The 25,539-nt window shown below is 36.3% G+C and overlaps 1 protein-coding gene across 2 annotated transcripts in view; it reads left to right on the forward strand.

Annotated features, from left to right (window-relative positions):
* The first annotated feature begins 20,150 nt into the window (after positions 1-20,150).
* The window catches only part of ASZ1 (ankyrin repeat, SAM and basic leucine zipper domain containing 1), a 49,352-nt gene continuing 43,963 nt past the window's right edge, over positions 20,151-25,539 (forward strand). For both annotated transcript variants that reach the window (XM_033099028.1, XM_033099029.1), the window contains exons 1-3: positions 20,151-20,269; positions 20,676-20,775; positions 24,385-24,507. In XM_033099028.1, coding sequence (XP_032954919.1) covers positions 20,153-20,269; positions 20,676-20,775; positions 24,385-24,507 — 340 coding nt within the window. In that variant the 5' untranslated portion in view covers positions 20,151-20,152. The remainder of the gene's footprint in view (positions 20,270-20,675; positions 20,776-24,384; positions 24,508-25,539) is intronic.

A 25,539-nucleotide genomic window follows, 5' to 3' on the forward strand; every position in this document is an offset into this window, starting at 1 on the left:
CATCAATATTAATTTAGCAAAGTAGGACTTGAAACACATCATTTACTAATTAGTCTAAGAGAATGAGATTTTATCAGAAAAGAATACCTAAATACATACATTTCAAAAAATAAACAATGGTAATTCTAATAATGAGTCCATGCTTCTAAGTGTGCCTTATTTCTATGTACTATGCTAGAAGGAGACTGACACAGATCTGCAGTTCGTATATTTAGGCACCTCAAAGTGGAGCTGTCTATAACTAGGCAATTTAAACCATATTGTCTAATAGCAGAGGATGATTTAATATTGATATCAACTTTAACCTATATGGCAATGAATTCTAAATATTTTTGGAATCTTCATTATTTTTTGTCTCTAGCCTAGTTTGAAGAAATAAATCTTGCTAATTCTGACCAAGTGTTCATCCTCACTACTAAATCAGGAGAGTTACAGACAATACAATTCTCCTCTTTATGTGTCTCACAGTACACATGAAGTTAACCAGTCAGTCAGTCAGTAAGAATGAGTATTTTTTCTCCTCCCCAGTGTCTAGTCCTTTGATCTGACAAGTGTGTAAGGCATTAAATTAGAAGTTAATTATTAACGTTCAGTCTTATTTCTACATAATAATTCTGACCACATAAAAAATGAATTCATGCATTATATTTATATACAGCACATTGGTCATATGATTAAATTTAACTCACATCAGTGAATATTTATCAGGTGTCCACCATGTGTGAGGGCACTTCACACAGAAAGTTGCAGGGTGCTTTGGTCAAGGCCTCAGGTAATGCACAGTCCCAGGGATATGCTGACAAGACTAAAAGAAAACAGTCACTAAACAATGTTAAACTTTTGTCCAGTTATGAGACCATATCAGCTGAAGTGTATTGTGAGTTAGATGTTTTAAAAATCCTGTGATTATCCTTGTATGTGGTATAAGAAGGTGTAAACTCAAATTGGATTAAAGACTTAAATATAAGACCCCAAACCATAAAACTCCTAGAAGAAACATAGGCAGTACTCCCTGACATTGCTTTTAGTAATATTTTTATTGATATATCTCTTTGGGCAAGGAAAACAAAAGACAAAAAAGAAAAGGGACAACATCAAACTAAAAAGTTTTTGCACAGCAAAGGACCCATCAACAAAATGAAAAGACAGCCTGCTGAATGGGAGGAGATATTCACCAATGATACATGTGATAAAGGGTTAATATCCAGAATTTATAAAGAACTCATACAATTCAACACCAAAACCACAAATAATCCAGTTAAAAAATGGGCAGAGGACCTGAATAGACATTTTTCCAAAGAGGTCATACACATGGTCAATAGACATATAAAAAAATGCTCAACGTCACTAATCATCAGAGAAATACAAATTAAAGCCACAATGAGATATCACCTCATACCTGTCAGAATGGCCATCATCTATAAATCAACAAACAACAAGTGTTGGTAAGGATGCAGAGAAAATGGAATCCTCATGCTCTGTTGGTAGGATTGCAAATTGGTACAGCCACTGTGGAAAACAGAATGGAGGTTCCTCAAAAAAATTAAAAATAGAACTACTTTGTGACCCAGCAATTCCACTTCTGAGTATTTATCCAAAGAAATCCAAAACACTAATTTGAAAATCTATGTACATCCTTATATTCATTGCAGCATTATTTACAATAGCCAAGACATGGAAGCAAACTAAGTGCCAATCAATAGATGATTGGATAAAGAATTGCTACATACAGGGTGCCAAAAAAATGTATATACATTTTAAGAAAGGAAAAAACTGTATTAAAATTACGCTGATGGGAACCACTTTGAGCACCTCTTGTAATTGCAAAGGTCAAACGTGACTTATATTCATCTTTTGTTATCGGTATATATTGAGTATTACAATTTTAATACTTTCTTAAAATGTGTATACATTTTTTGGGCACCTTTTGTGTGTGTGTATATACACACACACACACACATATATATATATGTGTGTGTGTGTATGTATATATATATATATATATATATATATATATATATATATATATATATAAAATGAAATATTACTTGGCCATAAAAAAGAATGAAATTTTATTATTTGCAACTACATGGATGGACCTAGAGGGTATTAGGCTAAGTGAAATAAGTCAGACAGAGAAAGTCAAATACCATGTGATTTCACTTATATGTGGAATCTAAAAAACAAAATAAATGAAGAAACAAAAGAGAAACAGACTCATAGATACAGAGAATAAACTGATAGTTGCCAGATGGGAAGGGGTTTGGGGGGATAGGTGAAAAGGTGAAAGGATTAAGAAGTACAAATTAGTAGTTACAAGACATTCAAGGGGATGCACAGTACAGCATAGAGAATATAGTCAATTATAAGGTGATAAGTATGTATAGTGCCAGGTGGATACTAGACTAATCAGGGTGATTACTGCATAAATTATATAAATGTCTAACCACTGTGCTGTACACCTGAAACTAATATAAAATAATATTGAATGTCAACTGTAATTGAAGATTTTTTTAATTTTAAAAAGAAATCCTATGATTATCTTACAAACAGCACAATTACTTTGGGGATTGTTATGGGCATGTATGTGTTTTAATCATTTCCATTTGTCTAACGTAACATTTAAAGTAGACAACAATTTTGTAAACTTGGCATTTCTTCAGTTTTTAATATACGAAGGACCTTGAACAATGCAATGGCCCTGGCCCCTCTGAATAGCTGCCAGGCTCTGCCAGCTGCAAGACGCCATGCTACTCTCTGGAGCAAGATTCCCTGCTCTCCATGAGCTTCTCGTCAGCAGGAAAAAAAGAAACAAATACAGAAATATCTATTATAAATAACAGAATAAGATGAGGGCCATTCTAGAAATGCAAAGAGCCATGAGATTCAATGGCACTGAAGATCATTTTGAGTTAAGAATGAGAGCATCTTCAAGAGGAGGTGTCATTGAAGATGGATCCTGAAAGACAAGGGCCATCGACAGTCAGAGGTGAGTGAGGAAGCCATGAGCAGAAAGGGCTGTGTTTAGGAACAGCACCATTTGACTGCTGTGTGAAAAGCGGAGGAGGAAGTGAATATGGAAAATCAGGTTGGGACCACATAGTTCAGAGCCACAAATGGCCGGGTAAGGAGTCCTTCTCCTATCAATGTTGGCAAAACAAAGTGAGTATGGAGTTTTGAACAAGGAAGTAACATCACTGCACTGCATTTTAAGAAGATAAAACTGTAAAGATATGCACTGTGGCCTAGTGAACAGGAAAAGACGGTATGGGAGATCAGTGAGGAGGTTGTCACGCAACCCGAAGCCTGAAGGCTCTTCACTCTTTGCCCAACCCGCAGAATTTCCTTTTTCCTCAGTCCTGTAGCCCCCTTCCTGGTAATCTTCCTTCATCTGTTTCCCAAGCTGTAACCTTACCTTCCTTTGGGGAGTGATCAGAAGTTCTCTTTTGTTCAGTCTTTTGAAATACTATTTATTAAGGCCAGGGAGTTCCCTCATCAAAAGTAAAAGTTTTCTTCCTCATCCAGCTTGGTCCCTTTAAGAGACCTAGATCTTATCCTATCACATACTCATTACACATAGTCAGGAAATTCAATATTCATTCACAATACCAGGAAGTATTTAGTCTAAGACAACTAAGTGACAAACATTAGTGCTCCCACTTGCTCAATAAATTTACTGTTAAGAGTCACTCAAGTCAAGGTTTTCCTTTCCATTAAATAAATGAAGACTAGAATTAGCATTTTCGAGAATGAGATTATTTTTCTAGTTTATGCTTTTATTGAAAAATCAGTTTTTTTCCACTGTACATGATTCCCCAGGCTAGTTCAATAAATGGATTAAACTCAAAATAAGTATATGACTTTGTAATAATAGTTAACACTTATAAAGCACTCACTATGTGCCAGTAGTGTTCTAAGCACTGTATATAACTTTGCTTGACAGTTAAAAAAAAAAAATTCTTCAGATGAGGCTTACAGTGAGAACAGGAAAGAAGAAATTCCTAACACTTGAAATAAGCAGTATGGAGAGTTATCATCCCAAAGATAGAACTATTCAGTTTCTCCCTAACCGTCTACTTTCAGAACAATGGCATTATTCAAGTGGAGAAGGCAAAAACGCAAGCTGCCCGTGGACTTTTGATTTAGCGAAGGTTATATGCAAGCTGCCCTGAACTGTAGAATTACATAGTGTATCATACATCTAATGCTTTGAAAAAGATGTTTTATTATTGATTAAACAAATTTAAAGTTGCAAGAGAAAACATCTAATATACTTAGCGAAACTGTCTTTAAACATTCCTGTGGAATACACTACTGCAAAAAAAAAAAAAAACAACAAAAAAAACTCCATTCAAGTGCACTTGAGTTTCTTTCAATTGTTTTAAAGATTTACTTGATTAATAAAACTGCAAACTGTGCTTAACAACTCTGCATATTGAAGTAATGACCAAACGTCTGCTTTAAGATACACATGGAAAATATACACATAAACATATTCATAATTGAATTGGAAAACCAATACAAAAGGAGTCTAACTAATCAGGATTACCCAAAATAAGACAGAACATTCTAGACATATCATTTCAAAATATAGGTAATATTTATATTTTTCAATATATCACTGATTTATAAACTTAATTAAAAATTCAAAGTACTAATTTCATTTGAAATTCATTAATTAAGCCAAATATATCCATAAAAATTAAAATTTATATTTAGATAAATTATTTTCAAAATAGAATAATTAAAGAAAAAGAAAATAACCTGCTCTGTAAACATTTCAGAGAAGTCTTGAGAGAGTTTGAATTAAGACCAGGAAGAGATGCCTTTTTCTTCTCTCTTCCTTACCTGCCCTCTGCTGGCAGAAAAAAGTGAAAAATAAAAAAAAAAAAAAAAAAAAAAAGTGAAAACTAAGGAAGCTTCGCGCCAACAGACTGAAAAAACACTATATAAGAAATGTATAGTATTATAACATTTTCCATAGACCAGATTCATTTGCATCATATCATTCTGCCACTTATATTTGAGTTAAGATTGGAGTAAAAAAATAATGTTTGGAACTTCGAAATATTTCACTTTAACACTGTTCAGGTAAATAACCATGTTAAAATAAGAATACAAACATCTGAAAATGTCAGAATGAGAGATATTTTTTGTCATTTCCTTCCTTACATCCTTACAGACAAATCAAACATGGACTGGATGAGCGTTCATTAGCAATATTCCTGATTGATTAAATGGCCATATCCAAAGGGGTCTGATTACTGGAACACTGTGGACCAGGATTGTCTGCAGGGCTTTCTCTCTAGTGCTCCTACTAACGTTCCCATCAGTGCTGAGAATGAAGAATAGTGAATCCCAACCCATAAAGATCTCAACAGAATGGACACTGAACAATTCTACCAGGTTAAAATAATACAGGAATTACTACATTAGTCCGAAAGTTGCACAAGCATGACGTTCATAGTGGTATCATTTGTGAAATGGCCTTGAATGTTTTAGTTATTAGCAAACTCAAAATAAGTATGCGGTGTGATGCAAGCACCAAAAAAAAAAAAAAAAAAAATTAACAGTGTCTTCATGGAGTGCTTACTGTGCACCAGATCAACACTGAGCTCTTCACATATGTTATAAAACCCCAGAATAAGGCGAAGTTGGTTTGCGATTAACTCATGTATTGCCCAGCTCTCGCTCTCAAAAAGGGATGATCTAGAATTATTTTGCTTGGGGAAGAGAACTGGGAAATGACTGTCTCTCCATATTTTCAAACTTTCTCTATACAGATTTAATTTGGTGTGCACAACGTAAGTTTCAATATCTAGGATTCCTATTGTGCTTATTATGTAAATTCCGACTTATTAGTCACACAATATGACACCCATGCATTTTAGGTAACTGGAATTTTTATACCCATTTATGGCAATGTAGTTTTTTTTAAGTCAAATTTTTTGAAATTTAATATTCATACAGAAAGTATACAACTAATATGCATACAGCTTGATGACGTTTCACAAAAGGAATACACCCAATGAATTACCACTAGATCAAGAAATAGAGCACACTAGCAAAACAGAAGCCTCTCTTTTGTCACCTCCCAATCTTACCTCCGCCCCAAAGGAACTATTTTGACTTCTACCACCATAGATTTGTTTGCCTGTTTTTTAATTTCATGTAAGTAGAACTCTATGGTATTTTCTCTTTAATGTCTGGCTTCTTTCACTCAAATTTTGTTTGTGGGATTTAGCCATATTACTGTACGTAAAAGTAGTCCACTAATTTTCGTTGCTTTATAGTATCCCATTGTATACATATTCTTGATACATTTATCCATTCTATTCTCAAGGAACATTTGGATTTTGCAGCTTTTTTAGAAATATCTAGGAATGAAAAACCTGGGTCATGGATTTTGCATATGTTCAGAAAACATTTGTTATGTGATTGTGAACTCAGAGATTTAATATAAGTGCTTGACTTATAAATATTTTAAATTAACATCAATACTTCTTACTGAGAGAGCCAGCCACCAAATTTTTCTTTTTAAATAAGTAACTGTCCCAATTCTTTGTCATTATTTTCTAAGTTAGGTCTTAAATAAAACAAAACTTTTTCTCCAACTCTAAAGTGTGTCTTAAGAAATAGTTTCTTGTGTGTGTGTGTGTGTGTTGAGGTATGCGTGGGATTGATGAGGCACAGCCAGGAGAAGGAAACTTTGTCAAAGGTATTTTTCTAATGTTAATAAGTTACATATACTTGTTCCTCTTTTTCAAACAGCTATTTATCATTTCATTGAACTCTTCGTGATGGGGTGGAATGAATTATACTATTCATCCCCAAATAGATTGTTTGCTTAAACATTCAACAATTACACCATTCATTACAAATTCTACCAGCTTCCCTGACCTTGAAGTAAAAGCAAGCAATCTGTAATCAAAAAGGACCTCCCCTGGAATGCTTTGTGTGGATTGATTACACAGAAGTGATTTGTAATGATTAAGATATACATTTTAGTCAGCCAATGGTAGTACAATCATGTGTGCTTGGGAAAATGAAGTCCTTCATGAGAACCACCTAGCCAAATTATTTTGTAGCTCACTCTTCTTTAGTATTTACAATTCCTCGTCAGACATTGATCCTTATTACTATATATGCATTTTAAAATCCTGGATGTACATGCAATCTGCTTCACAAAAACTATATACTTCCAGTGCTTAACAGGCACCTGAAAAGCTAGAGGCAAAAACCCCCTAATACTCTGAAATAGAGAAAATATATTCTCTTCCAGGATAATAGTTTTCTGTTATCCGAAACTATTCCAATTTCTAATTTAGTGATGGAATTTTCATTAACAGAAAAAAATAAGCAAAATATTTATCTTAATTCTACCCAGAGAAATGCATTTCCACTGGACGTCCCTGGGCTAGCAGTTCACATGGCTGATTACAAAAACTTATTATGTTTGGCTTTAAAATACTCTCAGTGTAAAGAACATAGTATAAGAGCAACTGAGCCTGATCACAAGACGCATTCATCACGGGGATTCTGTCTACTGTCCTATCCATTTACATGAACAATCGAAGAAACTTCTGGAGAGAATTTATACTAAGGAAAGAGAGAACCGGGAAAATTGTCTTGGTCCAATAAAAAAAGAAGGCAATGTATTGTGGTGGTTAGAAAATGGGATTAGGGGACTGGGTTAGGTTAGGTTTCCAAGAACAGCCTGAGATGATTTTGTGGAGGTTAACTTCCCAAAGTGGAAGACAAAGGATAGGTCAGGGAAGCAAGAACGTGGCTCCCATGGAGACAATTTCAGTTTGCTCCCACAAGAAGGCTTTGGAGCACCAACTGCACTACAGAATTAACCTCACCTTGAAGCAAAGGGTCAGTCTTCTGTAACTCCTATAATTCAGTCATTGGCCGAGATCTGCTGGGAGGGATGGGAGGAATCATAGTGTCCCAGGAGACAGCAATTCACCTTGTTATCAGCCCACAGTCATATCAGCTGGAAGGTGGAACGACCAGCAGGGGAAACGGATCCAGTTGCAGCATCAACATGGGCTCCAGGGTCCAGTGGGTCAGGTTTTGATCCCACAACGTGGCTCCTATTTATACAACACTTGGGATGCATCTAAACTCTCTGACCTTGTGTTCCTTATCTATAAAATTGGGAAGAATAACATTTATCTCTCAAGACTTTTTAGAATTTAAAAGATGCTTATACCAACAGCAGTTGGGCAGAGGCTGATCAACCAATAAATGATTTTTGAAATACTAAGTAGCTGGAAGGCAGCAGTGATTGGAAGAATAAAATAGTTTCTTTCAATAGGACATGGTGCTTGGCAAAGCTCTACAAGTAAGGAAATATTTGGGAGTCCCCTTCCAACAGAGCATTACACAATAAAAGTATTCTTGCCTGTTTTTACATGTCTGTAATCACCAAGTCTTCAGTGACTCAGTGGTGCACTCAGTGGAAAAGCCAGTGGCGGGGTGGGTGCTGTGATTCTCATGAAAGCAACAGCTTTGCCCACGAGATATGGAATAACCAGTAAAAGTCGCAACACTCAGCAGCGCTCAGAAGAGGGCAACTAGAATGGAAAGAAAAAATGGTTGAACCAATACCATAGCTGACCAAACTTGTCTGTGAGGACATATGAGAAACTTGGGGGCAGGGGGTTTGGGGACATGAGCAGCACAAGATTCAGGTTCTACAAGGTGGGAAGCGGGTGGCGAGAGTTAGCTAAAGAATAGCAATAGACCCCTAGAGACTCTGTCATCTAGGGGATCAGCCTCTGCCCAACTGCTGTTGGTATAAGCATCTTTTAAATTCTAAAAAGTCTTGAGAGATAAATGTTATTCTTCCCAATTTTATATGCATCCCAAGTGTTGTATGTAAAAATGCTCTGTCATTTTTTTCTTGATGTTGGGCATGTTTCTCCAGCATATAGGCACAGTTTCAGGGATGACATATGTGGCATAAGCTTCAGTCAGCTTGCCTGGAGCATTATTCTAGGGTCTTAAGATATGTCAGGGAATAAAACAAATGCCTGCTGTAGGAGCTTCTACTCAAGTAGGAGATAAACACAGTAAATAAGAAAATAGTATACTGTAGTATATTAGAAGGTGGTAACTGCTATGAAATAAAACAACACAGAGTGGGGTAAAGCATGTCAGAGGGTGAAGGAGCAGGTTGAAGTATTAAATAGGGTGTGCATGTAATGTCCAGCATGATTGCTATAGTTAACAATACTGTAGTGTATGTTTGAAAGTTCAAAGACAGTAGATCTTAAAAAATTATCATCATAAAAAAAAACTGCAATTATGTGTGGTATTAGATGGTACCTAAACTATTGTAGTGTGTTTCCCTGAAAATAAGACCAGGGCTTATATTAAGGTTTGCTCCAAAAGACGCATTAGGGCTTATGTTCAGGGGATGTCATCCTGAAAAATCATGCTAGGGCTTATTTTCCGGTTAGGTCTTCTTTTCAGGGAAACATGGTATTATTTCTTAATATACACATACAAGTATACGAAATTATTATGTTATGACCATAAAACTAATACAATGTTATATGTTAATTATGAGGTGTGATCACAAAATAGGGTGAATGTTTAAATTTAAAAAATTGATTACAGTAAAAGGGACATTGGATTGATCCCCCTCAAACTACTCCCCCTTGCTTCGAATACATATCTCCTCATTCTTGCCACTTTATGAAGCAGTTCTGGAAGTCCTCTTTCATGAGTGTCTTTAGTTGTGCTGTTGTGGCTGCCTTAATGTCCTGAATCAATTCAAAATGTTTACCTTTCGTTGTCATTTTGACTTTGGGGAAGAGCGAGAAGTAGCATGGTGCCAGATCCGGTGAATAAAGTGGATGAGGACACACCGTAATGTTTTCATTTGACAGAAATTGCCATACCAGAAATGATGTGTGATACGGAGTGTTGTCATGATGGGTGATGAAGTAAAGACACTCATGAAAGAGGACTTCCAGAACTGCTTGAGAAAGTGGCAAGAACGATGGGATAAGTGTGATCAAAGCAAGGGGGAGTATTTTGGGGAGAATTAATGGCAATGTGTCTTTTACCGTAAGAATTTTTTTAATGTAAACATTCACTGTAGTTTTTGATCACACCTGGTACATCAATAAAAACAGCATGGTTATGATAGACCTTAGGAAGAAGTTAAAATTTAAGCAAAAACATGAAAGAGGTGAAAAAATTAGTTTAGTGGATATCTTGAGGAGAGCATTTGAGACAGAAGGGACAGGTACAACAAAGGACTTATGTCAGAAAAGAATCTGTGATTGTAAAGAAAAGTCAGGAGAGAAACTAGCAAGAGGAGAGTGGTGTGAGATGAGTGCAGCAGGGTGACAAGAAGAAGTGATGTGTGCAGCAGGGGATTAAAAACAGAGGGGTACTTTGCAGGGTTGTTGACTCTCTGTTTTGTTGGGACACAACTGCCAGATTAGAAGAAGCTGCCACCATTCTGTTGTTCTGTCCTTGAGGGATATCTCTTGTCTCTACTTGCCTTTTGTTGCATTTTGCCCACTGGATTAAATTCACCACTCTCTTCCACCCACTGTTGCTAACTCCTAATTCAAGTTTGGGCCATTCTTGGGATTTTCCTACAGTTAGGACATTTTCCTCCTTAGCCTTTCACCGCATCACTCTTCCACCACCGCCATCACCTCCATGCTCCCCTGGTCCAAGCACTTTCCTCTGTTGCATTCTTTTTTTAAAAAAATTTAACTTCATTTTTATAGTATTAGTTTCAAGTGTACAAAACACTATAATGATTAGACATTTACACATCTCACAAAGTGATAACCCCCCAAAGTCTACTACCCATCTGACATCGTATGTAATTGTTACAACACAATTAACTATATTCCCTATGCTGTACTTTACATCCTGTGAATATCTATCTATCTACCTAGTTATAGATGACATTCAATATTATTCTACATCAGCTTTGGTGTATTGCGAAGTGGTCAGGCATCTACACATTCTATGAAGCAATCCCCCCTGATAACTCCAGTACCCATCTGGCACCCGACATGATCTTTACAAAACATTATTGAGTATATTCCCTATACTGTATTTCACATCTCCATGACTATTACTCTATTGCATTCTTTACTATATACCACTGGGTGGGTCCTGCAGTCTGACTCTTCAGGCCACTCCCATTAACACATTAATTGAGTTTAACATGACCTTTTATGTACCTTCAACCATCAAATAATAGTTCATTTTTGCTTTCTAAAAAAGGAGAATTTGATAAAATGACTACATTCCAACACATGAGATTTTAAACTGTAATAAATACATTTATAACATATGAGTAAATATTCCTTCTCTGCGTTCCTCAAACCCTATTTTGGTGTTAGACAATATTTGGATAGCTGTGAAACAAAAGAGATCTGGGTTCAAATCCAAGCTTAGACTTAGTGATTCTGGTCAAGGTACTTAAACTTTCCAAGACTCAGTTTGCTCAAGCAAAATTGGGCTGACACATAATTCTCAGGGTGATTTTCCAACTTAAATAAAATAGCATGAAATAGACACTACGTATTGTAGGTGCTCAATGGTAATTCCATTTCCACCTTAAATACGCTTTCTTTGTTGCGATGTTGCCTTCAATTTATCTGCTCATAACACTCACCATAAACTATGAAGCTCCAGAAAATCTGTTCTTTAGCTCATCATATATTAGTGACTCACATAGGTCTGGGGTGAACATACAATGTGATATACACATAATGTATTACAGATTTGTACGACATAAGAAAAGATATTGCCGTAAAGCAAGGTCACAACAAAGAGACAGCTGCTTCTCTCCCCCAAAATATAATAAATGCCATTCAAATAGCCCCCATGTGAAGATCTGTTTGTTCTCCAAACAACAAATTATGAGAGATACATTTCTGAAATTTTTCTTGGAGGGCAAAAAAATTCCATCTATACCACCTGTCTATTTCATTGTGACAATTCCAAATATAGCTTAACCAAATACATGCAGGTTATAGTTAGCTTAAATTACTGTTACATATAAATAAATGTAAACTTTTTAAAAATAAAAATATGTGCAAGAGATCATTTTCTATAAGTTCATAACAACTGTTTTGTGAGCATTGTATGGCAGCAATGATTGAATAAATTCATTTTCTAGAATTAAATGATATCTTCCATATCCTTGCAACACTGAAAAATAAAGCTATTTGAATGGGTAGTATGTAAACAAGAAAGCTACTTAAGGGGAATAATCATCTCAATTTTGTTTATTTACAAAACACTATAGAAATTTTAAAAATCAATATTGTCTATTATAATAAAAAATTATTAGGGAAGAAAATTATTTAATTTCATTATAAGAAATAAAAGAAAAGATTACTTCCAACAGAAAAAATACTTTGCATAGATGACATCAGTGAGCTTTTAATTTCTTTCAAGCAATAACAACAAAGTGTACAATTCATTTCCTGCATAGAATTTATAATTACTTGTGTAACACATTATAATAAATAAAGCCATAAATGAGTCAAAATTTTAAGTGACCAATGTGACTAGCTTTCACAAAATATGGTATTTCAGAGATCATAGTTAAGAAAAAAATTAAGATCTATTTATATGCTCAATTTTAAAGTTTTAAGCTTTTTCTATGTAGGAAACACTGGTTTAGATTTTTCTATAGGTGTCTAATGAAGTAAGAATGGCCTGGCTCTATGCAAATCTGAGTTTAGGTCTCAGATCTCTTTGACACAATCTTGATCTAGTATTCCCAATTATCAAACGCAAAATATCATACTTATCTCTGTCTATTTTCCACAGGATTTATGAAAAAAATTACAGGTATGAAAATATGTATGAAATTATTTAGAATTCTTTGAAAGAGTACCTTTACAAATTTGAGGCAATGATTATTTATTATTGGTTAGATAAGAAAATACAAGAGGAATAGCAAATATTTATTGAATTTCTAAGTAATACTTTGTCTATTATAAAAAACAATGTGTCACCATGAGAATGGTAGGAAGCTATGTGAATGATCACTCACACTAGAAGGTATGATGTTAAATCTAAGACTTCGTGTCGATACAGTAGTGGAGTGGCTGAGAAGAGGGAGGACTCTGGAGACAGACGACCACATCTGACTCCTGGTTCTATCATCTTTTAGTTGTTTGACCTTGATCAATTTTCATAACTTCTCTATGTCTTAGTTCCTCATTTGTAAAGTAATGATAAACAGCAATACTAACTTGGTAGGGTTTTTGTAAAGATAGCACGGATTTGTGGCGGTCACTGTTGGCTGTCTAACACAAGTTTACAGTTTTTTTTATTACAGTTTTCCTTTCTTACAATGTGTATTCATTTTTTTTTTTTGCACCCTCTGTATATACCTCCTGAAGGTGGTTCCCAGCTACCTCCAATGATACCTGCTCTAGACCTAGCCTCCTAGATCCTTCTCCTGTCATTTCAAACCTGGGCTACATATTAGAATATTTAAAGAAATAACCATGATACAAACATTTCATTAACCATTACTTCTTGGTATTATATTGGTTAATGCTTCTTCGCTGACACCCATTTTCATAATTTCCTGGTTGTTCCCTCTCTTTGTTTAAAGATTTTTGTTCTCTGATCCAACCACATTTCTTAAAGAAGAAAATAGATCCAGATAAGAATCTATTTTTGTTTTAGTAGATTAACCTCAACATTCTGGTCCATAGATTTTTCTACTGGATATAGATAAGTGCCTAGACCTATCCCTGACATCTTTCTTCCACAACTTTTTCCAACCCTGGTTACATATTGAAATCACCACAAGAGCGTTGAGAAATACCAACTCCTGGACCCTACTCCTAGAGGTTTGGATATAATTGGTTTAGGTTGGGGCTGGCTAGAATCATCTCCAGAGGATTCTAATATACAGGCAGGGTTGAGGACCCAGAATGTTGTAATGGACTCTTAACTGATGTTGCTCTCCTGCAGTCTTGTTTCTTTACAGCCAGAATGACCTTTTAAAATGGGAAATCAAATCCTTGTAACTTTCTATCACACTAAGAATAACACTTCAGAGAGGTCTTCTGTAAATCCCTATTTCAAATTCCCATTTGCCTCCCATTATTGTCTATCTACTTTCCCTGGTTAATTTCTCTTTATAGAACTTATAATTACTTGATATTTAATTATATATTTATTTGTTTGTTTCTCTTACTAGAGTGTAAACATTCTGAGGTCTAGAATCTTATCTGTCTTCTTTACAACTTCCTCCTCCATGCCTAAAAAAATATTGGTAGAATCAATTAATGCTATATATTTTTAAAAAAGTGTTTGTCTCTCCCATTGAATGTCTTGTACACATAAATTTTAATTATTGAAAAGAAATCTGTTTACTATTTTTATGCCTCCAAAATAATCTTTAAAAGAGGCAGTTAACCAGCTGGATCCCAGACAGAATTAAGAATTAAGGATCCCAACAGAATTTTTATCAAATTTTGAAAGTACTACCACACACATTATTATACAAAATAAGCAAGAATTATAAAAATGTGACAGCATTAAATTTAAAACAGGTTGCCCACAAAATACAGCATTATCACATGTAATGGTAAAATAAACTGTATTAGCTAATCATCACTAAATGTCTGAGTCGAAACTGAAAAGTTAAAACAAAAAATCCATCCAGGAACTAGGGGCTGTCTAAATTTGAGTAATATTTATTTCTCAGACCCAGCTGGTTTCTTGCCCTCTTTACTTTACCAAGCAGAACACTAGTCATTAACAAAGTGGGTAGGTGGTTTTCTGACATACTCCAGGAAGTTACCCTGGGGGAATTCCCAAATGCCTTCAGACAAACCCAAATTTTCGATTTCTTATCTGCTCAGGAATGAAGCTTGTGAATAACCTGTAAATGAATCAAAATTTCTTCTGAGTCTGGTTTAACTAGACAGAAGTCGCAATCTGCTTCGGAAAGGAGAGCTCCAGAGACAGTGTTCTAGTGTGAGTGGAACACACTTAGAAGCGTCCTTCTAAGACAGAGAATGCTTTTGTGGGCATCATACTTTTTGAGTTAAACTTGAGCCCCATCTGGACCCGGAGAGCCTGCAGTGAATTCTGACCATCCGGCTTAGCAGTTGTATTATTTTGGTGGTTTTTATAACCTTTCTGTATTTCAGTTTCCTCAAGAAAATGGAGATAATAATTTTAGCACTTGCCTCCAAAAGTTATAGTGAGGATTATGGGAATTAATGGATGTAAGATGCTTAGAAAAATGTCGGCGCACAGGGAAGAGCTACGTAAGTGTTAGATGGTAATGACTAAGCAGTGCTGTTTCCTGCCTTTGAATTTCTGCCCTGATCGGGACTGGTGACTTTACTTTTCTGTGTCTCCATTTCCCTTTCTGTAAAATTGAGGTAGTATTTACTTAATAGGGTTGTGTGAGTATTAAATGACTTAAGATAGGTGAAGGCCTTCGAACCATGACTGGCATATAGAAAGTACTATAAAATGAATGTACTATCATTATTATTGCTATTATTATCATCTTAGGGTACAATTCAGTGAAAGATTTTTGAGATATTGATCTCTTCCAGGTCTCCTGCTTCTTTAGTCACTATTTCTCAGGCCCCTTTGTTGCTTCCTTTCCTTTGCTGGCCCTCTGATCTCCTCATGCTATCCACTCGCCCTTAGCAATATCATTGCTTTAATACGTCCATTATTACCTCCTAGGAAGATGATTTCTAAAGCTGAACTGACAACCCAAGTCTCTCTGAGGAGCTTCAGGCCTTATCTGGACACGTACATTCCTCAAGCATTTCAGACCATTTCTGTGCAGAAAAAAACTTATCTCTGTTTCCTCAAAACACTATCCTGTCCGTGTTTTCTTGTTACATCAGCTTTGACTCTTTTCTCCCCCTCATCCTTCTTACACAGTCACCAAAATCCCTGATTTTAATTCACAAGAAGTTTTTAAAGCATCCTCTCCTGTCCATTTTTCCTGCCACTTCTCCAGTTTACAATCACATTAGCCTTTTAATACGTCCTGCCATCTCCTGAAATCATCAGTAGCACACATTATTCAGCATAAAAAAGAATGAAATGGAGATGCATGCTGCAATGTAGATCTTGAAAACATTATGCTAAGTGACCTATGTGGTGTACGGGGTTCAACAGTATCCGCACAAAATTCTTATCCACCCGGACCTGTGAGTGTGACCTTGTTTGGAAATAGGGTCTTTGCAGATGTGATCAAGTTAAGATGAGTTCATACCAAATTAGGGTGAGCCCTAAATACAGAGGCAGAGATGAAAGTGACGCCTCTATGAGCCAAGGGATGCCAAGGATTGCTGGCAACCACCAGAAGCTATGAAGAGGCAAGGAAGGATCCTGCCCTAGAGTCTTCAGACGAAGCGTGGTGCTGTTGACACTTTGATTTCAGACTTCTGGCCTCCAGAATAGTGAGAGAATAAGCTTCTGTGGTTATAAGTCACCCAGTTTGTGGCAGTTTGTTATGGTTGTCCTAGAAAACTAATATAGTTGGTATGGGTATACCACATTTTGTTTATCCATTCATCAGTTGGTGGACTTGTAGGTTGTTTACACTCTTTGGCTAATAGGAATAATGCTGCTGTGCACATTTGTCTACATCTGTGATCTATTTTGATTTAATTTTTGAAAAGACATTAAGTTTAGATAGGTTAATTTTATTTTGTTACCTATGATATTCAATTGATCCAGCATCATTTGTTGAAGATGATCCTTTCTCCATTGAATTGCTTTTGCACCTTTGTCAAAAATCGTTTTGCCTTACTTGTGTGGGTCTGTTCTAGGTTCTCTGTTCTGTTCCATTGATCTCTGTATCAATCCCTTCTCTAATACAACTCAGTCCTGATTACTATAGCTACACAATAGGTCTTAAAATCAAGTAGAGGAATTTCTCCTACTTGAGTTTTCTTTCTCAGAATTGTTTTAGCTATCTAGTTCCTTTGCCTTTCCACATAAATTTTAGAATAATCATATTCATTATCATAGTCTGTTTAGGCGGCTATAATAGAATATAATAGTCTGGGCAGTTTATACTCATAAATAACAGAAATTTATTTCTCACAGTTCTGGAGGTTGAGAAGTTCGAGATCAAGATGCTGGCAGATTCAATGTCTGGTGAAGGTCATTTCCTGGTTTATGGGGCATCTTCTTGTTGTGTCCTAAACATGGTGGAAGGGGCAAGGGAGCTCTCTGGGGTCTCTTTCATAGGGGCACTAATGCCATTTATGAGGGCAGAGCTCTCATGACCTAATCAGCTCCTAAATACCATCATTTTGAGAATGAGGTTTCAACACATGAATTTCTGTGGGGGTGGTGGGACACGAACATTCAGTTTATAGCACCTGTATTTACCAAAAACAAAAAAAATAAAATAAAATAAAATAAATCTTTGGTTATATTCCAAAGTTTTAAAAATCAATTCTGTATGGATCACTCCCATATTTCTATCTCCAAGACCAGTCTTTCTCCTGAGCTCCATACTTGAACATCCAACTAACTGGTTTCTTGACAGCTACACTTGAGTATTTGGTTTTGAATATGTTAATCTTGAGATGCTCATTTTTTTATCTTCAAGTTTATCCTCTAATCTTCCACCATCTTAGCAAATAGCACCACTACTTAGCCAGATGCTCCAACCAAAAACTTTCTCTTCAAAAGAGTTTGAGTGTTTTGACACACACACACACACACACACACACACACACACACGAATATATACGTTATCAGTTAAAAAACATTTCAATGTTCAATTGTTCTTAAAATGAAATCCAAACCCCTTTCTTAAGGCTTACAAGGTACTCTCGGCACATCCCACTCCTTCACTGAAACTCCAGTCTCAGGCCTCCTTTCTGGTCCAAGCAGGGCAAAGACTAAAGTGAAGTAAGTGAGGTATCTGTGTGCAAAATGCAAGAATTTACAGAACCCCGAGAGTGAGTGCCTCTTACATTTTGCTCCATAGGGGCCTCACCTACCCCACCCTACCCCAGGCCGGTGTCCAAGCTTTTCCCTGCCTTAGGACCTTGGCACTCACCATCTCCTCTGCCAGGAGATGCCTACTTTTCATGGCTGGATCTTTGTTGTCTTTCATGACTTCACTCAGGCCTGACTACCCTACCAAACATAATAATAACAGTAGCCAAGATTTATCTAACTCTTATATTGAGACTGGCCCTATTTTACTTAATCCTTGAAATAGCTCTACCGTATATGTTGGGTCCTATCATTATCTCCATTTTACAGATTACAGAACTGATGCAGAAGAGACTAAGTAAATTGCCCAAGGGCACACAACTACTGGTAGTAAATGATTTAGCTTAGAAACAATTTTAATGGTTTGATCCCAGAAACTGAGCACTGGTTTGTTTCCTTTGGGTCACCTACAATCTGAAACAGTCTTGTTTGTTTATTTGTTTATTGTCTTTCTTCATTAAAACGTGAACTCCATGAGGCAGCTTGGTTTGTCTTTGATGTTGTCTCAAACCTAGTTGTGTCTGGCTGTGCTCAAGATTCATAACATTTACTGAATGAATGCATTTAGAAAGACAGGTGTGTCTCCAAAATAACCAAACTACTTAAAAATACTTATCTGTGAAAGTCCCTGAAGTAATTAACTTCAAACTCTTACATTAAACATTCCTTAAGAGAAAAAAAATATTGCAAAACTTTCAAAGAATGAGATCTGGCTACATTCCTTTCAAATCATCTTGAGGTGTATACATGTCTGCTTTTCCTTGATGGATCAACTTTTCTGACACAGATAATCACTGTCACGAACACTTCACCTAGAAGTTAGATGCAGAAAAGTTGAGTTTGGGCCACTTTCACCTGGAGTTGTTTTTATTATTTACTTGCTCTCTGAAAATTTAAATCATTTCTTGCTCCCAATTCTTTTGAGCCACTCTCTTCCCCAATCCTCCCTTTTAAAAAGATTATTTATTTGCAATCCCACTTTTCTTGACTGAATTTTTGCTTTAGTTTATGGACACCATCTAGGTGAGAAAGTGTTTTCATGCTCTGAAGATCTACAATAAGATCTGAAATCACATGAAATTCAATGAAAGAATTTTCGTGGCTCCTTTGTGGGCTCCCATTTATTTGTCTGGCGGTTTCTTGAGGAATGTATTCTGACCAATAGCAGTCCCGCTCCTAGGGGACATGTTTGACATTGCATTTGGTAAGGGGTAGGGTTTCCAGGTGGGAATTCCCGCCCGTTCTCAGGAATTTTTTTTTTGCTTTCCCGTTCCCGAATCCCGAGAAAAGTTGGTCAGAAAATCGAGAAAATCAGCTCCTTGAACCCCGTAATATCCACAATAGGAAATAAACGTACTCCTCACAATGTATTCTTAGACACTTTTCCTATTTATCACTAGGGTTTCCAGGTGGGAATTCCCGCCCATTCTCAGAAATTTTTTTCGCTTTTCCATTCCCAAATCCCGAGAAAAGTTGGTTGGGAAATTGGGAAAATCAGCTCCTTGAGGCCAGGTAGTTGGTAGTATCTATCGGCCATCACTTTGTGGAAATGATTCATCGTGGAGAACAGAAAACAATTTACATCTCAGGATTTGGGAACGGGAAAATGAAATCAATTCCTGAGAACGGGTGGGAATTCCCACCTGGAAACCCTAGTAGGGAGCAGCCAAAAGGGATGGGGATGAAAGCATAGTCTTACTTGGCATAAAATCCCCCCTCTGCTCCTGCTACAATGGGGCAATCCTTAAAGAACAAGAACTTCATCAAGCAAATACCCTGAAAAGAATAAAAGGTTAGTCCCCAGAAGGCATGGGCAGCACCGGCCAGGAGTTTGGCTCAATCCTGCCAGCCCCGCCAGCGCTGCCAGACGCTCAGGTTTCCATCTTCCAAGGCCATAGGGCTCAGGAAGGCTAAGGGGCGCTACGCGAGGCCACACGCCTGCGCGGAAGGGCCCAAGCACCCCCCACCCCCACCTCTGCACATCCCCCTTCCCCGCGCAGTCCTTCCCGCGCAGTCCTTCCCGCGCAGTCCTTCCCGCGCAGTCCTTCCCGCGCACCCCTCCACGCTCCTCCAGTGCGCAGGCGCAAGCGGAGGGGCGGCCGAGCAGAGCAGTGTGGGTAGGCAGTGGGCAGAAGGCATGGCGGCGGGCGTGGCGGCCCGCACGCTGCGCGGCCTGGCAGTGGCCGGTGGAGGCGAGACCAGCGACAGCGAGGATGACGGCTGGGAGATTGGGTATCTCGATCGTGCAGCTCAGGTAGCAGAGGAGGCTTTGTTTTCACGGCGCGTGTATCGGCCTCCCCAGGCCCTCGAAGGCCCGGCCTTGTGAAACCTCTTCCGTCCTCGCCTGTGTCCCCCTAACTTGTTCTTCCAGTAGATATACAGGCTTTTGGACTGCAAACAAACTGCAGAGTTTTTCCTCTTGTTTCATAATGTGCTTCCCATCCACTGCGCCTTTAGGTTGTCGATGTAGCTCTTCACTTGGGTTTAGACCCATCATAGCCTGGTCCCTTTAACGATAATTTTAGACACGATTTACAAGCTTTATATGTTGTCCCTTATCAGAAAAAAAAAAGTACGTAAAACCAAACTTTGTTTCTTGCCACAGGGGAAATGAGAATACATATAACAAGATTTTTTTTTTTAACTTTCTGCTTTTTTAGAAATTGAAAGGACCGTTACCCACTGAGGAAAAGAATGAAACATTTAAGAAAGCATTGACCACAGGAGATATTTCACTGGTCAAGGAGCTCCTAAATTCTGGTGAGAGATAAGGGATAGTTTCAACGCAACACAATTGTCTAAGTTCACAACTGTGCCTTATTTTAAAAGGTGTGAGTTGCATTTCTAATGGAATCACAGTGAATGTTCATGTATCAAATGTCCTACATATGTTTCTTGTTTCCGAGTTCTCTGCCTCTTTTTCTTCTACCCTCAAGTTTGTAATGTCACTAACCTTCCGTTAGTTCTTTCACTTCCTTTGAGAGAGTTAACTCAGACTCATCCTGTCTTATTCATACTTCTTACTTTTCTCAGCCCTTCCTTTGACATATTCTTACGTGTTTTTCAAGAACTGATTCTAGTTATGTACATTTTAGTAATGTTCTTTCCCTGTGCTGGGTGTGTGTGTGTGTGTAAATTGAGGCCTGAGATAGGCATCAGACAGACTATCTGGATATCTGTTCCAGCTTTATGGCCTACTTAGTATAGTTTTTTGGGAAAGTCAAACTTCCAGAGTGTCAATTTCTTTATGTAAAACATCACAATTCTGGCCTGGACCCCATAACATTTTTATGTGGATCAAATTAAATATTATATATTTCTGAATTACATTGACATAGAAATCCGAGTTGTTGTTAATAATTAAATTATTGAAATTATCCAAAGGAGTGGCAGGTATTTACGCTCTACTTGTAAATACAAAACATTCACCCACAAAATACTTAAGGGAGATGGTATATTGAAAAATGTTTTTTGTCTATACTACAGGTGCTTCATGGTTTACCAGAAAGTAAATCAGTTTGGAAGCAGTACAGTTCGGGTCTGATTACTAGTCCTGACACTTGATGGCTCTGTAACCTTGACCGAGTTACCAAACCTTCCTAAGCTTCAATTTCCTGCTTTTTAAATGGGGCTGCACTATATATCAAAGGGTTTTTTTTGGAGAGAGGATTAAAATGAGAGAATTCATTAATAAAGTTCTCAGAACATATAGGCATTGTGTAAATATTAGCGGTTACAACAGAGAAAGAATCTGTGTGACTTTGTGGACAATGGAACAAGAGTTTGTAATTGAATGAAATTGGATAAAATTTGAATAATTGAAAGAGGCCTAATACCTACTATAAACCATGTAGGAGTGTGCATAGTGTTGGATGTGATGGAATAGGAAGAAATTTGTTTTAGAAAAGAGTTTGCCTCGGGAGTACTGGGACTAGGTGCAGCCAAGTGAGGGAGGCTCCTGAAGGATTTGGACTTGAAAAAAGCCCACTGGTAAAGTAGGAATTTAGTTAACCTTTTTAAATTGTTTATTTACAAAAAAATTTAAAGCTAATTTTAAAAATCCAATAACAAATATATAGTTATAAGTAGAAAGATACCTTTGTCCCCATTTTCACCTCCATTACCCCCGAAGTCTCAGCTTTTACCGGTAACTCCTGTTTTAGCGTTTCCTGGTTTCCTTCCAGTTGTCATTATTTAACACTTTAAAAAATATTTTTAACTTTTTGCCTTTCAAAATTAATTCTTGTCTTTGACACATATTTCTGTACCAGTTGAAAAGCTTAATAAAAAATGAAAGTTCCCTTTGAGTCAGCCACTTTTAACAGTTCAAAGATGTCTCAGTTTTTGTCGTTCTGCTATGTACTAATAGTTTCAGTTATCTTTAAGTTATTAAATATTTCAAACATTCAGAAAGGTATGGAGACTTCTCTCTCCCCCTGGAAACTACCACTTTCCTATAGTTGGTATTTATCTTACCTATCCATATCTTTAGACTTTTACTCTATGTGTATATATTTCAAAAGAACATAGTGTTATTTTGCATGTATTGTGTCAATCCTCTTAAGTGTACTGTTTTTATACTACACCTAAAGCATAATAGATGCTTTTTTGAGTATTAGAAGTGATGATTATTAAATATTAGAGGTAATGATTATTAAGAATTTTTATACTAACATGTCATATTTTCTTACCTTTTTCTTCACATTGTTTCTTTTTTTTTTTACCTGTGCTGTCACAGTTTGAGCAGCAATGTCAATAAGGAAACAATAATGAGAAAAACATCTTTTCTCTGATCTCATTTATATGCTTTCAGTTTAAAGAAGAAAATTTGTTAGAGAAGATAGGTTGAGCCAACAGTATATGGATGTACTAAGATGGTTTTATGTTGTTTTCTCTCAGTAATCATCATGCTTCTTATATCAATTAGTTAGACAATCAGGAATTTGACACACATAATCTTTCAGCACCTTAGTGTTCCTACAGAAAAAAAGTGACTCCCCCCCCCAAGTTTGCAGTCCTTCAGTGATATGGTCCTTCATCTTTGTGGATGGAACCCTTCCCCTTACAGCCACAAACTGTAAAACTGTAAATTAAAAGGTGTTAAAGGCAGGCCTATATTAAGTGGTTTTCACATATAGATTTTCCTTCTTTAAAATAGAAAAACCTTCTATTTTGTTTCTTAACATTAGCAAATATTTATTAGGTTGAAGAGAAAGATTGCCACTTAAATGTTGATTTCTCTATAGAAAAGGCTTTCCATAAATTTAATAGGTTGTTTTTGCTGCCTCATCGTATCCTTGTTTTCGTATCACATCTTCTGTGCTCTACCCCGGTCCTCGAACATTTTTTTTCTCCTTTTTATATGACCAAACCAGTTAATGCTGTTGGAGAAAATTAGATGACTCCAAGGATTTGTACCATTAATGATGTCAGGATTTTTTTTGGCGCTTTTCCTTTCTTAACAGTTATTATCTATCCCTTCCTGTGCCATTCTGGATTGTGGCTTTAAAACTTTATCCTGCTCCCAGGCCTGGTATCTCATCTGTGCGTCTCCTTATTGTAGCACACTGCTTGTCATTCATTTGTCCAAGGCAGAACCTGATGGTCATTTTGACTTGTTCTTTTCTGTCACTCCTCCTCCTCATAGTTCTTTTAAATTCTGATGGTCCTGCCTTTGAAATGTTCGTTTGTATTCCATCCTCTTTCTCTCCACTGCCCTTGCTCTGACTTTTGCATAGGCTTCTGGCCTCATAACTGGTCTCCCTGACTCCTGCCCCACTCTCAACAGTGGTATCTTTGTCGTCTTTACAATACAAATGTAATGCCATCGATTCCTGGATCACAAAGTACAGTCTACATTTCTTAACAGCTTTCCTAATCTAACGCTAACCTATCTTATTAGCCTCAGGTTTATCCAGTCACCTGTGGATAAATTTGTATTGGGAAGGAAGTTAAGGGAATCTTAGGAACATATGTGGTGTTTGCCGCCATAGAAATGTATAATATTCTAATTAAAAAGACGTTTTACCTCTGTGAAACTTTCCATATCCCCAAAGAGAAAATGATAGCATGTAAAGCCTGTAATAATATAGAAATTGTATCTAATATATGATAAAACATTTGTCTGGTCAGATCTCTTGGAACATAGTGCCCGCAGTGAAAGTGAAATTAGCTAATTAAAGCCTAGATGTAACTATTTTCTATTTTTCTGAAGCCATTATTACCAAAAAAATCCTTCCAATTATAAAGTACATGGTGATGTCACAATGCCCTGTACTTTAAGTAGCTGAAGGTGACAGTGATTATATTTTTTCTTTTGTTTTCTTTTTGGTGGTGGTGGCTTTTAAAAGCTTGTCTTTATTTTGACAGGCATTAGTGTAGACTCCAGCTTTCGATATGGATGGACTCCCCTCATGTATGCTGCTAGCGTTTCCAATGTCGAGTTGGTTCGGGTCCTTTTGGACAGAGGTGCTAATGCAAGCTTTGATAAAGGTAAGATGTTTTAAATATTTAGCACATGTGCACATTTACTTTGTAAGTTTCTCTGTTTAGAAGCCTAATTCTGTTTAGAGGTGGTGATAGACTTTCCATGCTATGTTTTCATATATTCACTTTAAAATAAACGTTTGTCCTTGAAAAAAATATATAAGGGTAAGATGTTTGAGATAACGTTACTGATTGTGATTTTCTTGATTACCAAGCAGCTATTATGCAAAGTGAAAAAATTTAAAGCAGTTTTAAAAAACCCTTCCTATAGTTATATTAGGAAAATAACATACAAAATCAAATTAGAAACCATAGAAATTTTGAAAAACTCTCTTTCCAAAGGGGTAGATTCCATTTATATTATCTTTATAACTGGTTGTGTTATTATATATCTTTAGCTTCTGTGTTAAAGGATTTTGGTCATTTTTGTAAAGGAAAAATGCATAGAAAGAAAATATCAAACAGCTGATAATTTTGTGGGAAATTACTTAAAAATCAGTCCTTGGAATTTAAAACTCAACTTTGAATTTTATTAAAATTATTTCAAAGGTAGTTTGCTAAATCCATATTTTATTTGTTATTAAATAATTTCTATTCAGTACTGTTTTGAGTGCTTTTGAAATATAGGAGTATATATGTATATCCAGTTTAGTTATATTGAATTACTGATTACTTATTTTCAACATGTTTCCAGTAGACAATTAAATTAATTTCATAATTCAGGTATAGGTTTTATTTTAGAATTAACTTTCACATTAAGTTTGTACCTACATTAGGTATTTATAAAACCATTTATAGTTTTTCTCATTTATATATTTCATATAATTCCCATCTTATCGATAGTTGTATGTTTAATCAGCTGCTGTGATGGGTTTTTCTTTTTATTTTGTCATTTTAAAATATCACCCAATGAAAGCTAAATTTAGGAATGAGACTTTTGAAATATTTAGCAATATAAAATATTCTGCAAAAACAAAAATTTAAGTTTTCTTTCTCTGCTCCTTGTAATCAGAGGAATACCTTATAGATATAAAACAT

This window comes from Rhinolophus ferrumequinum, chromosome 26 (assembly GCF_004115265.2).
Source record: "Rhinolophus ferrumequinum isolate MPI-CBG mRhiFer1 chromosome 26, mRhiFer1_v1.p, whole genome shotgun sequence".
Taxonomy (NCBI): domain Eukaryota; kingdom Metazoa; phylum Chordata; class Mammalia; order Chiroptera; family Rhinolophidae; genus Rhinolophus; species Rhinolophus ferrumequinum.